Source organism: Urocampus carinirostris, chromosome 14 (assembly GCF_059441175.1).
Source record: "Urocampus carinirostris isolate Australia breed hairy pipefish chromosome 14, RoL_Ucar_1.0, whole genome shotgun sequence".
Classification (NCBI taxonomy): domain Eukaryota; kingdom Metazoa; phylum Chordata; class Actinopteri; order Syngnathiformes; family Syngnathidae; genus Urocampus; species Urocampus carinirostris.
In genome coordinates, this window is record NC_142362.1 from 30,233,738 (window position 1) to 30,249,015 (window position 15,278).

Consider the following 15,278-nt stretch of genomic DNA (forward strand, 5'->3'; position numbering starts at 1 on the left):
GGTGGCAGCCGGGGTACGAAGAATCATTTTGAATGTTTTTGAATCCGAGTGTAACAGAATTACTTTTTGAATGAGGTAACGAGTAACAGGAACTACTTTTATTCAGTAATGCGCCCAAAGTTGCTCGGGGGTGACAAATCTAACACATCTGCAGACATTTAAGACGCTGAGGTCCTTTCGGGCGAGTCTCATTTAAGGTGGAGCGCGTTAGCAGCCAGGACGCCTTTCACCGCATTGGCTGGGGAGCAGAGGGGTGTCTGGTATGACACTATGTAAAGTAATTAGCTCTCCGCTGACAACGCGGCAAGAGATGTTATGACAGGTGTCATATCACAGCTACGACAGCACCGCTGGTCAGAGGTTAACACGCACATGGAGGCCAGTTTTGGCATCGGCGTCTGTGGAGCAGCATGTGCGAACCGAGTCGATGAGCTCCTGCTGCTGTAATCAGTGGCAGGGCCATTTGCGAGTTTTGGAATAAAAGTAACATATTTGATGGACAATAAAGCGCACCTAAAAACCCCATATTGGCAAAAATTGTAAAGTGCGCCTTACAATGCTTAGTGAAAGTATTGCTCTATCCAACCCCCACCCCCAAAGTCTTTTGGCCCTATTTCCACATTTTAGGCTTCAGACTTAAAGCAAAATACAAACTGAAGGTTATTTCTAAGAATCAACATGTGAGACACAATCGTAATGTGGAAGCAAACTATTTCAACATTCTATATTGAATTTACAATGAAAACACTGAAAACAATTGACCCCTGTTTTCTCAGCTCAGCCAACTAACTCCAGAATTTCCCTGATGACTTTTCTGTGATCCAGTGTCGACCTAAATGACTAACAATGACAAACATCGTGCATTACCAGTTTACTCAGTTTAAATGCACCTGCTCTGTGATAGGCTCAGAAGTATGTGAAAGCAAACACTAGAGAACAGTGTTCACAAAAAATGTTTTATCAGAACATTGATTTTTAGGTCTAGAGTAAATCGCGAATATACAGTATTTGTTTTTGGGACAAATCTCTAAAGGTAAAAGTGCTGGGTAACAATGACAGTAAAATGTAGCTAACATTTTCAAGTACAGGAAGTGGTTTTCTTTACAATTCACCACTGGGAAACCCAACCTTAATTTTTTTGTATGGCCCATAATAAATGTCTATAATTGATTCGTAAACGTTGCACTAGTACACATTTCATAGTGCCCTGTTTAGGTGTAGCATGCACCTGTCTAAATGGACGAAACCCATAGGCGGCAATGACGCTTCATAGGACATTACCATAAAGATTAATGCCAGCTGCCGTTAATCCCAAGGATAGAATAAATAAAATAACAAAGCAAAGCCACCAGAGAGCATTGTCAACATCACTTTTAACCAGACTTGCTGAGAAACATGGCACTTTTCAATCCTTGAAAACACAACAGTAAAATGTAGGTATTTTCAAGGATTTCAAGCTACTTCAAGAACCCTGACGAGACTGCTGGCGTGGTGCCTCTTGCATCTGAGGTCAGAGTTAGGACTGAAGAGAGAAAAGCAGGGAAACAAGCTAAACACCAGAGAAAGGGATAATGAGAAAACAACTCTCACTTTTTTCTCTCCCTTGACCCACCTGAAACACATTTAAACCACACCAATCACACATATACGCGCGCAGGCACACATACGGGCTCTGCATACCAGCTGAGGTTGGCGGTGCAAGACAAATAAGCCTTCCCTTTTTGCAAATTGGTCTAACAAAAAGTATAGCAAGGGCAAAATTGCAATCAGATGATACGGGGCAGGCTATGTAAATAGCCACGCTGTGACCGAGCGTCCGGGAACTCATCAGAGCCATGACAGCTCGCATCAATCTATCAATGTCCTGCCGCTGATTGGCCTGATTGGGGATCGCTTTCTATCCCCCCGAGCCGAATCCTTTTTTTGCCCCCGTCCTGATATCGTGCACTGTCAGAGAACCGTCCGTAACCCTCGAGAGAAAGAAAGCGTGATGAAGGATTGACAGTGCAGGTCAACACACGTACAAGCGCATGTACAATTGGACACGTATGTCGTTGTATTTGGAACAGAGTCTCTGTAAGGGATAACAATGTATTAACCAATGCTACAACCCCAAAATATACAATTAATGTTGTAACCTCCCAAGGAATGTTCAAAATTGCAGATTAAAAAGGTTTTTATAAGGCCTGAGCGATTTATCTTTTTTTCTTAGTTCAATAATTTTATTATAACCCGCGAGCAAAGCGAGGGTAGTGATAGTGTTTTGGGGATGGAGGTATACATACATATATAAATATATACATATATATTTTTACACAGTATACTCTTTGTTTTTGTTTTTTGTTTGTTTGTTTGTTTGCCTGTTTGTCTGTTAAATATGACCACCATCTTTCACAGGTTACCCTAGATGTGAAAAACAAAATTGCTGACTCATCACTTTTAGCTTTGTTGACTTAATATTGTTTCCAAGAAAGACCTTCCACACTTTGAGGCCAGGACGCCATTGAATACCAACACACCATTTTTCCAGGCATTCAGCTGTGAAAACGGCCACTAAAAACAGACTTGGCAATTTTGGTTTGATTGACTCGAAAGCTTTCCTAGAAAGACATTCAGCTCTCTCAGGCCAGAACAAGTTTAGCAAGGATCAAAATCTTTCACAAGCAATCAGAGGTGAAACCCCCTAAAATTCACTAACCCAGCACCTTTGGTTTTGCTGACTCAGCAGTTATTCCTCTATTCCAGGCTGGAAAAGCATTAGATTTCAACACAATGTCTTGCAGACAGAAGGGTTGACCTACGAGGCCAGAGCACTATTGAATATCAACACCATATTTTACAGGCAGTCAGGTTTTGAGAATTTGTTTTAAATTTGTTTTCATATTTTAGAAAAGAATTGATTTCAATTTACATGGAGATTTTGGGAAAACATCGGGGGAGGGGCTTCATATATTGAAAGTTTTGTTGTTAAAAAAGAAGATATGATTGATTTTAGGTTGGAAATCATACCCTGAAACAAAATACTCCACGTTATAAACCCAAGCCATTTCGCCCCATAATATGATATTTCATTGACCTTGTACGTGTTCACTTTTGTGGGTAATTATGATCAAAATTCAAAGAAACTAAAAGCATTCCATTTTCAGCAGTACTTCGAATGTCACACTGCAGGTCGTTTTATGTAGAGAAAGCAGACTGTAATTCAAAATGTCAAGCTAATCTTTATAAAGTATCTATCCAAAACTATTCAGTGCGCTGCCCTTGCCAACATGTCAAACAAACTTGCTTGATGACGCTAATCTGTGGCAAAGATCTACATCCACAAGAAAAAAAAACCTTACGTCACTTTCTTCGGGAGCCAAGACTACACTTAAATTTGTTGGGGAGCTGAAATATCCCGTCTAATTTAGACATATTACATTTGTGCATGACTGTGAAGAAGCGGGATGGGGAAACCCCTTGATGTAATTGAATTTGGTTGCACTCAAAAGAACATGGAGAGTATTCCGTTTCACTAGGAATTTCTGCACCTCATTGGTTGAAACATTAGCGACACCTTTATGACCACATCAGATCCACATTGCATTTGTTGTTCTATATTTTTACATGAGTGTCCAAAGCCTACAGATCATTTTTCAGCAGCCTGCAGCCCACTATAGAGGATAAATTATACTCACTCTTTAGGAAAATGATTGCAAATGTCTCATTGACATCAACAGCAACAAATTACCATATTTTCCACACTATAAGGTGCACTTAAAAGCCTTTTTTTTTCAATAGCATGCACCTTATAATATGGATCAATATCGAGTCGCAAGGTCTCGCAACTAAGGCAAGCAGCCGCAGACTAGATTTTCTCCCGCAGGAGAAGTAGTCTGCGTTTCATTTCCTAACCGATGAGTCATTCATCATTTGAATCGGTCTCTATTAGCTAAAGTTATTCGGAGATAAAGGAGGCGGGTCCTTTTTAGCATTTACAGGCTCGCATAGGCTAAAGCTGGGCAAAACAAAGCATGCAATTGGCCAAAAAAGATGTGAATCACAAGTTGGGTTGCTCTACGGCCTGGAGAAAACATTTTCTACTTCTGTATTCTGGATTTGTTAACAGGAATTGTGGGGCTAAACAGACAGCTAGCACCAAGCAACGTCCATTGATACAGAGATGCTTCTCGTCTGATTTTTTTCTTTTATTTGTCGGCATTATTGCGTGTTTTAGCGGACGCAAATATTTTACACGGTTGGATTTACTACACTCATGGATGTAAGAGGACCATGGTTGCGTAGTATTATTGAATGAGATGGCTGCAGGACGACTTTGGTGAGCTACCCCGGCTTTATATTTTCCCAGTATCTTGTTTCAGACTGATCTTGAGGTTTCTGTGATGAGTCTATTTTTTAATTCAATTCATTTTTAATTCAAAGTGTTTATTGTCATATGCACAGTAAACTGTCATGATTACCCAAGTGGAGCCACCTGGGGTAATCATGTGGCGCGCTGGAATGTGCTTCCTGATTGGTTAATGCTCCCTTTTTAAACGCGTTACGCGGAGAACTCTTGGTCGGAGGATTACTTTTTACCCCGTTTGACTCGCCTGCTTTCCCTGTGTCTTTTTTTACTTGTTTACCTGATTCTGCATGCCTCCGATCCGACCTGCTTCTGTTCCACGCTACGATCTTCTCTTCAGTCCCGGTAAACTCGACCTGCTTCCGTCCCACGCTACGATTGGCTACGTGTCCCGAAGCTGTCTTCACGGCGTTGCTGCTGACGTTCGACGGTCATCGCGTCTCCCGCTAACCCTGTACGCTTCCCCAAATAAAAGACTTGTAACGAACGCTCTGGGGTCTCCTGCTCTGTTCTGGTCCTTCCTGACAGAATCCTCCGACCAGAATGGACCCAGCGTTCGTACATTTGCTCCCTGACCACTATGAAAGCCTGAATCAGCAGCGCAATTCCTTCAGAATGTGCAGTTCGGCGAGCCGGAGCTACACTGTGGGAGTCCCGGCAGCAACGGCCTGGGTTGTGGAACCCAGAAGGGAGAGGACCCACGCAGAAGGGAGAGGACCCACACAGAGGACTGGAAGAATGCTGCTTGGGAGGGTGGGATGGCAGAGCTATGCCCTTGCACAATAGTATTGCCTTTTACACGCTGGTTAACTACTGTTAAAAGAAAATAACTCTGAAATTGTTTAATTGATGTTGAAAATGTCAGGAAAAAATGTTAAAACGTCATATCGTCACGTCATATTGTCAGATATAAAAAAATTGTGAATATGCTTGATGGCTGTGTTTTGCTGCTGTTGGTGTCAGTGGATTTGTTCAGACCGAGGACAATCGACTTTGGCCTGGACGGATCTATTGACACTAACAAAGATGTTGTATAATGAAATTGTGAATATGTTTGATTTTCGAGAAGGTTTGTTCAAACCTCACTTTGTGTTTGCTGTTAAAAACGTAATATTGGAATATAATATTGTGAATGTGCTTAATTGCTGTTGAGATTGTCATGATTGTTTTCTGTTTTTAGTGTCAATAAATTTGTTCAAACCAAAAAAAAAAGTCCTTTCCGACGTGGCAAAATTGGCTAAGGCACCTCCGGCCGCATGCCTGCCTGTTCGACTCCCATGCCTGCCTGTTCGACTCCCATGCCTGCCTGTTCGACTCCCATGCCTGCCTGTTCGACTCCCATTCCTGCCTGTTCGACTCCCATGCCTGCCTGTTCGACTCCCATGCCTGCCTGTTCGACTTCGACTCCGCTGCCTGCCCGCCCTGAGTCCGACTCTTCTGAATCTGCCCGCCCTGAGTCCGACTCTTCTGAATCTGCCCGCCCTGAGTCCGACTCTTCTGAATCTGACCGCCCTGAGTCCGACTCTTCTGAATCTGCCCGCCCTGAGTCCGATTCTTCTGAATCTGCCCGCCCTGAGTCCGACTCTTCTGAACCTGCCCGCCCTGAGTCCGACTCTTCGGAACCTGCCCGCCCTGAGTCCGACTCTTCTGAACCTGCCCGCCCTGAGTCCGAGTCTTCTGAACATGTCCGCCCTGAGTCCGAGTCTTCTGAACATGTCCGCCCTGAGTCCGAGTCTTCTGAACATGTCCGCCCTGAGTCCGAGTCTTCTGAACATGTCCGCCCTGAGTCCGAGTCTTCTGAACATGTCCGCCCTGAGTCCGAGTCTTCTGAACATGTCCGCCCTGAGTTCGAGTCTTCTGAACATGCCCGCCCTGAGTCCGACTCTTCTGAGTTGACTCTCCTGATTTTCCTGTGTTACCCTGTGACGTGCCGTGGGTTTATTTTTTTTTTTCTGGGGAACTTCTGGAGCCGTTCCTTGAGGGGGGGGTTCTGTCATGATTACCCAAGTGGAGCCACCTGGGGTAATCATGTGGCGCGCTGGAATGTGCTTCCTGATTGGTTAATGCTCCCTTTTTAAACGCGTTACGCGGAGAACTCTTGGTCGGAGGATTACTTTTTACCCCGTTTGACTCGCCTGATTTCCCTGTGTCTTTTTTTACTTGTTTACCTGATTCTGCATGCCTCCGATCCGACCTGCTTCCGTTCCACGCTACGATCTTCTCTTCAGTCCCGGTAAACTCGACCTGCTTCCGTCCCACGCTACGATTGGCTACGTGTCCCGAAGCTGTCTTCACGGCGTTGCTGCTGACGTTCGACGGTCATCGCGTCTCCCGCTAACCCTGTACGCTTCCCCAAATAAAAGACTTGTAACGAACGCTCTGGGGTCTCCTGCTCTGTTCTGGTCCTTCCTGACAGTAAACAACCACGTTTCCCTGCACAATGAAATTCTTACTTTGTTGCCAGTGAAAAAGAAGATAGAAACTAAGAAATGTTTGGTATTTCTTGTATCCCAAGAGTTTAACCTTCCTAATGATATGTGGAATGACGCATTTGAGTGATTGGTGACATTGTACGGACACAGTGTCCATAGGTGTCTGAGACACGTATTTGCTTCTTTGTGAGCCGTCGGAAACTTAAGTTTGACTGAACTATCTGACTGTTTTGTTGTAGCGCCTTATAGTCCGGTGCGCCTTATGTATGGAAATTACATGACAAAAACAATTTTTTGGGGGGTACTCCTTATAGTGCAGAAAATACAGTAGTTAATTATCGAAAGAGACAATTAAATTAACATTTTTACAATCCCAAAAATCTGCTTATTTTAAGTCTTAATTTAAAAAAATAATAATACTCAACCCCTTGATGCATAAGTTCAAAAATGAACCCATGGGTTGTTATTCTTCAAACTCTTTCCAAATAAAAAACTTGTAATATTGTCATATTCCAGGTATTCCCCATAAAACATGTTCAGGACATGTTTATACTATTAGTAACCCGCCCCTAATTTTCAACCCCACTTATGGAAGAGTGTATGTTCTGGTAGGTCATGCACCCAAGGATTAAGAAAAACTGTGCCTTTAATTGCTAGCATATTTATGATTCAATAGTTTACAAGGGCACACATTCATCATCGATCTAGCTAAATAATTTGTGTGTTTCATTGTTATCCCAAATTAAAATGTTTGTAAATTAGCCATCAATAATGTTTTTGCGATTCTAAAAAGTCACGCAAAAACTTGCAAAGATGGTATCAATGAAGTGTTGAAAAGGGGCAATATAATAATTACTGTATAGGTTCCATTCACATGCATCTGTACCCTCATTAAAGAGAGAGAAGTTTGTTCTTTATAAAGGTTCAATGAAATAAATAAAACATATTTAAAAAAAACAATTGATATGTCATTGATATTGTAACAACATAGTGATCATTGTTATAAACATGTAATTAATACTTTTAAAGAGAAAGTGTTGTCTGTTGCATTGGGAAGCGAGCACTGACCTCCTGTGTGGCAGGCAAAAATGTATGCACTGAGCCACGTAAATCTAAAAGAAGTCAAGGGGTCTATTTTTTTCCAAATTTCTTCAGCCATCTTGACATAGCCGGCAAATGTGCAAGCGATTAAGTCAAAATGCACCGGGCTGACTAGTTCAAACTGCGCTTCATCAGTTAGCCTGGATTTTTATATTCCAATTTCGTGCAATACCACCTTGAGCAACTCACCAAATTTAATGAAGTTTGGAAAGTTGGTGTTGTAGTTTTCAATCTAAAGAGTTGATGTACTGCAATGATTTATCTTAGCAATTAGCATCCTTCTTTATCTTCTTTTTTAAGTTCTAAAGCGGTTGGCACCATTACTTTAGTACCACCCCCTTATCATCACAGATTACCGTCTCAGTTCCACACCTCAAAATCTATTAAAAAGTAGCGTACTTCTGAAAATTGTAAAAGAATCTTTCGTTGAGGAGAATCCTTCTAGATTTACGATTGAATCCATGTATCATGTGTAAGCGCTGCAGGTGACCTTCCTTCACCCTGTTTGGCTAGAAACGCAGATACAGACGCTGCCCTACTTACGAACATTCAACACAGTACATACGATAATTTTTTTCGGGACGTCGAAAAATATCCTGACATCACTGTATGTTAGATTTTGTATTGTGTGCACCTTTATCCAAGTAGAGAACAGTGCTATAGTGCTTTTTTTCGCCGCGCTGTGAGAGGTCACCCAGCATCCACCCCGAAGAAAAAATCCGGCTTCTACTTCCGGGTTTGTGTGTATACACACTGCACTGTATCTCTAGCACGCTTTTCAGTACTATGCTTTATCATTCAGCCTGCTTTCTAACGTTAGAGAACATATTACTTTATTAAATGTTTATTTTTCTGTTTCAAAACAATACAGGTTACTTATACAAGCCTTAAACATACTTAAATAAACCTGAAAGATAAATTCCATACAAAATAAAGCACTAGAAAATCTAACAAACAAATTCAACTTACAGACAATCGTTAGTAAGTAGGGCAGCGTCCGTACTCTTAGTTGGTAAGGACGTCATCTCGAGGTAAGTTCGACCCTTGGGAGCTTCACTGTACTCTAGCCTGCGCAAACTACATTGATTATAATCCAAACGCACTGCGTTAAATGCCTGGTTGACTTCGCGAAATATCACGAACCATTTTTTCCTCGGACAACACAGCGAATTCTGTCGAAAATAGAATTTCATAGCTACATCTGGGAGAGGCTTAAATGTCCAATCAACAATATTCCGAAATTCCCAGGTAAAAATAATTTTGAAAGCTCCAGCAACTCTGAGTTTCTAAGCACAACAAATAGAGGTCAGTGGGTTTTAAGCAGAATTTTAAGTGCGCGAGTCCACACAAATAAACAAATGTACGTTACGCACCTCTCGTGGAGCGGAAGTGTTTGCTTGGTGCAGTGAAGCCACGTGTCCCGTGCACATTGACGGCCGCCACTCTGAACTGGTACCATCTGCTGGCTCTGATGTCCGCCAGTTGGACCTTCTCTTCAGCAGTCTGAGAGACAGATGGGAGCGGGGAGAACGGCAGGGGTCAGGGTTCGTGCTCGGTCACAGCCCCCGCGTGGGTTCGCCATCACATCAGTCATTTGTGTGTTTCTCTCCCGTCAAACTTTCAAAAGACGGCGTGACTTTGAGCAATGGCCGAGCAGGCGGAGCTTTTGCTGGTACAGCTGCAGCACAGTGATGCACTGAAGCCATGTTAGCACGAGGGTTCCCGACAAAAATCCAGAATAGAAGTGTGAGAGGCATCTTACATGATTCAAGGTTTGTACATCTTTTTCATGGGCAAATTCAAGCACTTTTTAAGGACTTTCAAAGTCCATTTTCCAAATTTTCCTGTAACATTTAAAGAATAAATTATACATTATTTTATTGATAATATTAATAATTTTTTATTATCGTTATCATTATTTTTATTGATCCCACCAACACTAACGATGTATTTAGGTGAGTGTGAGACAAAGAAAGTCATTTCTTCTAAAGTTGTATTTTTCTTCATTTAATGCGAAGTCTATGGAGTCAGACTGCCGAGAAACATGGCATTAATTTCAAGCATTTACAAGCTATTTACCTCAAAGTTCGAGCAGTTTACATGCCTTGAAAACACAAGCATTTTCAAGAACTTCAAGCACCTGTATGAACCTTGAGGATTAAAATCTCTCTCGAAGAGTCGTTCATGATTTTAGCCTGGATATGGCGAAGGAAAAAAAAACGACTTGCAAAGTCTGCAAAACACACCTTGCTTATCATGGCACTTCCTCAGAGACGCAGTGACATTTAAAGAGAGTCGGACAGTTAAATCAAAGAGAGTCTGACTCGCCTCAGTAAGATTCAAGTAAAGGCTTAGTTTTGATGAAAAGCATTGTACTTTTGATACGCTTATATTTCACTATGAAAAAGAGTTTGGGCTTTTTGCTCGAGTGTGACGAACTTATTTTCAAAATAAATACACGCAGTCCGAAAAACAAACGTCAGTTGTTAGAATGCTAAAAAATCAAAAACATCAATTGGCAAAACCGTTTGAGTTCAAACTGGTGAAAATCTTTAAGTTACACACTTTGCAGTTGACCAGTACTTCACAAAATGCACATCATATTTGTTTTATTTACCGTTCTACTGTTGATTATGAGCCTGTTCTTAGTTCACAGTGAAAGAAAAAAAAACATTTAATTAGCCTGTCCCTAAAAATGGACAATCGTTTATTTAAAGATGAAAGGCTCTACTGACTAAGCACTGTGCCTAACTGGTTTTAGGCGTTTTTGTTTAATTTTTGTACAAATCCCGTGTTTACAATAAAATATGTATTTGAACTATTGTTTCTTTTGTTTATTATTATTTGCCACATGATAAAATCTATTTCATGCTCGAAAAAGAAAGAAATAATCATTATACAAGGTTGAATTTTGTTGGGGTGAGCGTTGTTTGAAACAAAATGGCCAGGTCTTTACAACCTCATCTGAAAAAATAGAAATATTTGGTTATTTGAAAAAAAAAAAGCAAATCAAGTTTGAAGTGGTTTTCTTGTACAAAGTGACTCCATTTTGGTAGTCCTTGTAAAAAAACTAAACCCCAAAAAGTTTTTGGAAGTGGTTTCAGATCAGCAATCTTTGGGAGGTATTTTATGCCAGACAACCAAAGTAGTTGGTCCGAATTCACCCAAGTAGACAATCAGTGGCTTATTGGCCCGAATTAGGATGTTCTTAGAGTACAAGTTCTTGACTTGAATATGATTGCGGTCGTAGTTGCACAGTTGACCCACCTGTGCAACCGTCTCCCACTGAGTGGCGTCATCCTCGCTTGGATGTATACCAAAATTCCAGCGCCGTTGCACCACGTACAGAACGGGTTCCACCGAGATGTTGAACTTGGAGGACCAGCGGATCTCCAGCTGGCCCGTGGATAACTCGGCAAACACCAGCTCCTTCCTCGGTTTTAGAGGGACGCCTGCAGAAAGACAAAAGCGGTCTGGGAGTTAACGTTGCGTTTTATTCATTTGCGCAAAAACGCAAGTCGGAAATCCATAAAAACACAGCACGGGCGTTTGAGAACGAGACATGATCTCACTGTTATATTTGGGATACACACTCAGGGTCAACAGCTCCGTCTTTTGACTGTGACACACTGCGACACTTTTGGCCGCAATGGCGTGTTTTAGTAGCTGCAAACGTCAACTTTTGCTCGCGTTACACACTCTTTGCAGTCGGCCTTTGTGTTGACATGTATGTGTGAGCTTTATTAAAAGCAGAAGGTCAGATGAACGCTCATCCAAGATTGAATTTACTGTCTCTGGAGTAGAAGATGGGAGCAGCGATAATTAGATAGTGATTGGACTGCTTGGTCAATAAGCTGTCAACCATTTTGGAACATGACATTAGAAAGTGCAGAATGCGTATCAAGAGCATCAGTCGGAACGATTAACAGGCAGCAAAGGAAAATGATGGGTTTCCTGTATTTACTTCTTTTCATGTAGGTCACGGTAGGGGCGCATATCTTATCTGGGGGGAAAACTGAGCTATTGATTCGTCTGGTGTCGTATCCTCAAATTTTGCGCTGATGATTACAAATCTGTTGGACCGAGGAACAGCTTCTAGCTTTGGTATTCGGGACCGGCTCATCAGAGAAGTAAACCTGATACGAATTGAAAAGCCCAGTTAGTATAGTGAAACTCGAGCGTCTTTTTTGGCCACAGTGGTATTTGAGCAGCATTGCAAATACCATTAATAGTGTTAGTTTTAGCAGAAGCAGGATCAGTTTACTTATTATCCGAGACTAAATTTGCTGGCGAAATAGGGACTGGAAGACACCATTTGTATCGAGTTCTGAAGACTTAACGTTTAATGCCAGTTGCTTGTTACCAAATTAGTTTAGATGGCATCATTGCCTCATTTGCTAGCCTGTCACTACATATTATACGGAGAGAATTTGCTGCATGTGAGTTAAGTAGTAATAAATCAAAACAATAAGTCAGATGGCCGAGATGGACTTTACGCAACTTGTGTTGTTTGGGGCTTCAGTTTCAGTTTCATGTTTTGGACTGTAGTTTTTTTTCCTAGATTATGAGATCAGTGGCTAATAAAGATGATTACTGATTTTAGACTTTGATTTGGCAAAGTCTGTTATTCAGTGGCACTGAACTCATCTGGCAGACGGTACATATTACTTAAACCAAAAGTATTTCTTCCCCACAGCCATTACTATCCTAAACAAGCACACAAGACTGAAACAAAACCAAAGCCAATGTATAGAAAATGAGTATTCAGATCTTATTTCTCGATTTAGTTTGGAAATACGTGACTGCTGTTTTTTTTTAAAATATATATCCATATGGTAGCATAACTCACAATTTAGTAACACAGAAGTAGTTCTTGGCTTTAAAGATTTTGGTGATCCCTGCTCTAGAAGCATGAATATTACTTAGGTACAGTGACATATAGTGTGAATCATACATGATTAGCTATATAGCCTACAAAAAAGACAACAAGACTGTTAAAAAGTTTCATAAACATCAATAGAGCATCAAAAACTGCGATATAGGGACATAAATTGGGAGTGTGACAGAGCAAAACCGGAAGGGTTTGTCCTAAGTAGGTAAAATTAGTTTGTATTTTGCAATGTTTTCTGTTTTTTTAATTCGCAGCATGGACCACATCCCAACTCCTAATAATAGCCTAGTAAAAATATATTAACCACAAAGTAACAACATAGTAACAAAGTACCATATATACTGACTTATAAACCAAATTTGTAACTATAAAATACAATAAAGAAATCATGGAGTTGGCTTATATGTGCATAAAACAAAATTAACACAAGACAGCCCGAACCACCCCACCCACCTATTTGCCCATGGATGCGTGGTGTTGTTCGGCGCTGTTCCAATGTATTTGAGAGGGACCACATCTCATTTAATAGTGATTTAGTGCATTTTATTGCCTTTTGGGGACCCTAGAGAGTTAGTAATAAGAGCAAGGAAAAGTGGGGACAGAGACAACAACTATCGATTGCAAAATATGAAAACGGCGTAAGAGTGTCTGACAGTGAAGCACCGCGCAAAGGTACTGTAAATGGTTTGAAATCGTTTCATTTTAGTCCTTAATACGAGTATATTAAACTTGGTTATTTACACATTTTAATAATTATCACTGTTGACTCATATGTTTTATTCAGATTTTTTGTACGTTTCCGTAGTGCAGTGCTTAACACATTCGCCTAACACGCGAAAGGTTCCTGGGTAGAAACATGTTGGCCTGAAGATGGGATGTCATAGAAAACCCTCATAGTTTTCTTTTCTTTTCAATATTTGATACAATAAGAAACAAAACATTTATTTTGTTATCATTGATAATCAGCTACCAGTTGCTCCAGGTAGCTCCACGTTAGCGTCCGAGATGCTAGACGTGAGCCACGTTACCGTAAAACACAGCAAACTGCACTCCCTGTACGCTTTGACGTTTTTCACCAGCACAGCTAGTTCGTCTGTCTTATTTGGTATAGAGTTAACATTTACCACGATTACGGACGGTACAGAAGACTTATAACGCCGCTAGCCGCTTAGCCTTAGCTCCGGCACTGCATCCACGATAGGGCCCCCTCATCACGCTGGCGCGAGAATTCTTCAGGGCAAGGAGTTGATTCCTCAGATAAACTCATTTTTGTGCTTTAAAACCCATAACGATATGATATAAAGTAATCCAAAGTGTACGGACGGCACCGAAGACTTACAAAAAAAAAAACATAGTTTTTGTGACCCAACCGTAACACTGTATTGGGTTCAAGAAAACCGTACTCATTACGGCAAAACCGTAGTACTTGGCAGGTATGCGGTAACAAAGGTGTTCCATAAATGCATATCAAACTGGTGACCCTAATCAGAAGTAACAAAGATGTAGTTCTCAGCTGCATCAATGTTGGTGACCCATGCTCTAGAATGTGACAAGGTGGGATATTTCTGCCTTCATTGGTGTGTTGAACAGCTGCTCACATGCATGTTCACTTGCAGCACTGCAACGGCTTTGCACCGTCAACATGAGCATTATTAAGGTCAGCCTAATGCTCATTCAAGACTGAATTAACTAGAAAATAAGAGCCCTGGCTTTGGTGATAATGAGATAAGAGATTGAACCGTGCCATCAATAAGCCCTTAAGTACCTTAAAATGTTATATTGGTCCACTGGCGTCCAAGACACGTTCAAGGCTACTGCAGTGCCCCTTGGTGAGCATTGTCATCAAGACGGCGTTTTGAGTTCACAGCATTTTTTCAAATTGGAACTCATAAAAGGAGATTGGAAGATGAATAAAGGGCCGGGCGAGCCCTTTTGTTTAGTCCCTGCGATAAGAGCGTCAAACATTCGTACAGCTCGGGGTCATAGCATTGCGGTTTCGCAGCCTGGTGTTAGCGCGCGCCAACGGACCGACGCGTCACATTTCCTGCACCACGACGCGCGCCCGAACTGACCGCAGCATTCCTCTCTTCCCCTCCGCCTCAGCTCGTCTTCTCACGCGGTCATACGAAACCGCGTTGGCGCACATCTGCGCCCGCTGCCTGGCTTCTTCCGCAAAACGTGGGAGGGTATCGAGTGCACTTTCTCGCAGCTTTGCGCCTTCCAAAGATAACTTTCACGTCGGGCTCACTCCCAAGAATCACACGGCACTCATCTTTCAATGGCCCCAGCGTGCTTACTCCAGGCACCATGACGTAAACCCTGCTGTCCGAGTGCCATTTGGGTGGGGGGACGGGGGGTCCTTCCACGTCTTCATCGCCAGCTATAATCATATCCACCGCTAACGTGCAAGCTGTCGTTAGGACCGAGCTAATCATAGACATTGGAAGGAAAACAGAGTAGGCAGAAGATGGCAGATATGCTAATTAACTTTCATTATATTACATTCAAT

General features: G+C 41.7%; 1 protein-coding gene across 2 annotated transcripts in view; it reads right to left on the reverse strand.

Moving 5' to 3' along the window:
* The window catches only part of LOC148353155 (anosmin-1), a 121,141-nt gene that overhangs the window by 33,644 nt on the left and 72,219 nt on the right, over positions 1–15,278 (reverse strand). For both annotated transcript variants that reach the window (XM_088353102.1, XM_088353103.1), the window contains exons 5-6: positions 11,146–11,330; positions 9,252–9,381 (exon numbers count right to left, since the gene is read on the reverse strand). In XM_088353102.1, the coding sequence (XP_088209228.1) occupies positions 9,252–9,381; positions 11,146–11,330 (315 nt within the window). The remainder of the gene's footprint in view (positions 1–9,251; positions 9,382–11,145; positions 11,331–15,278) is intronic.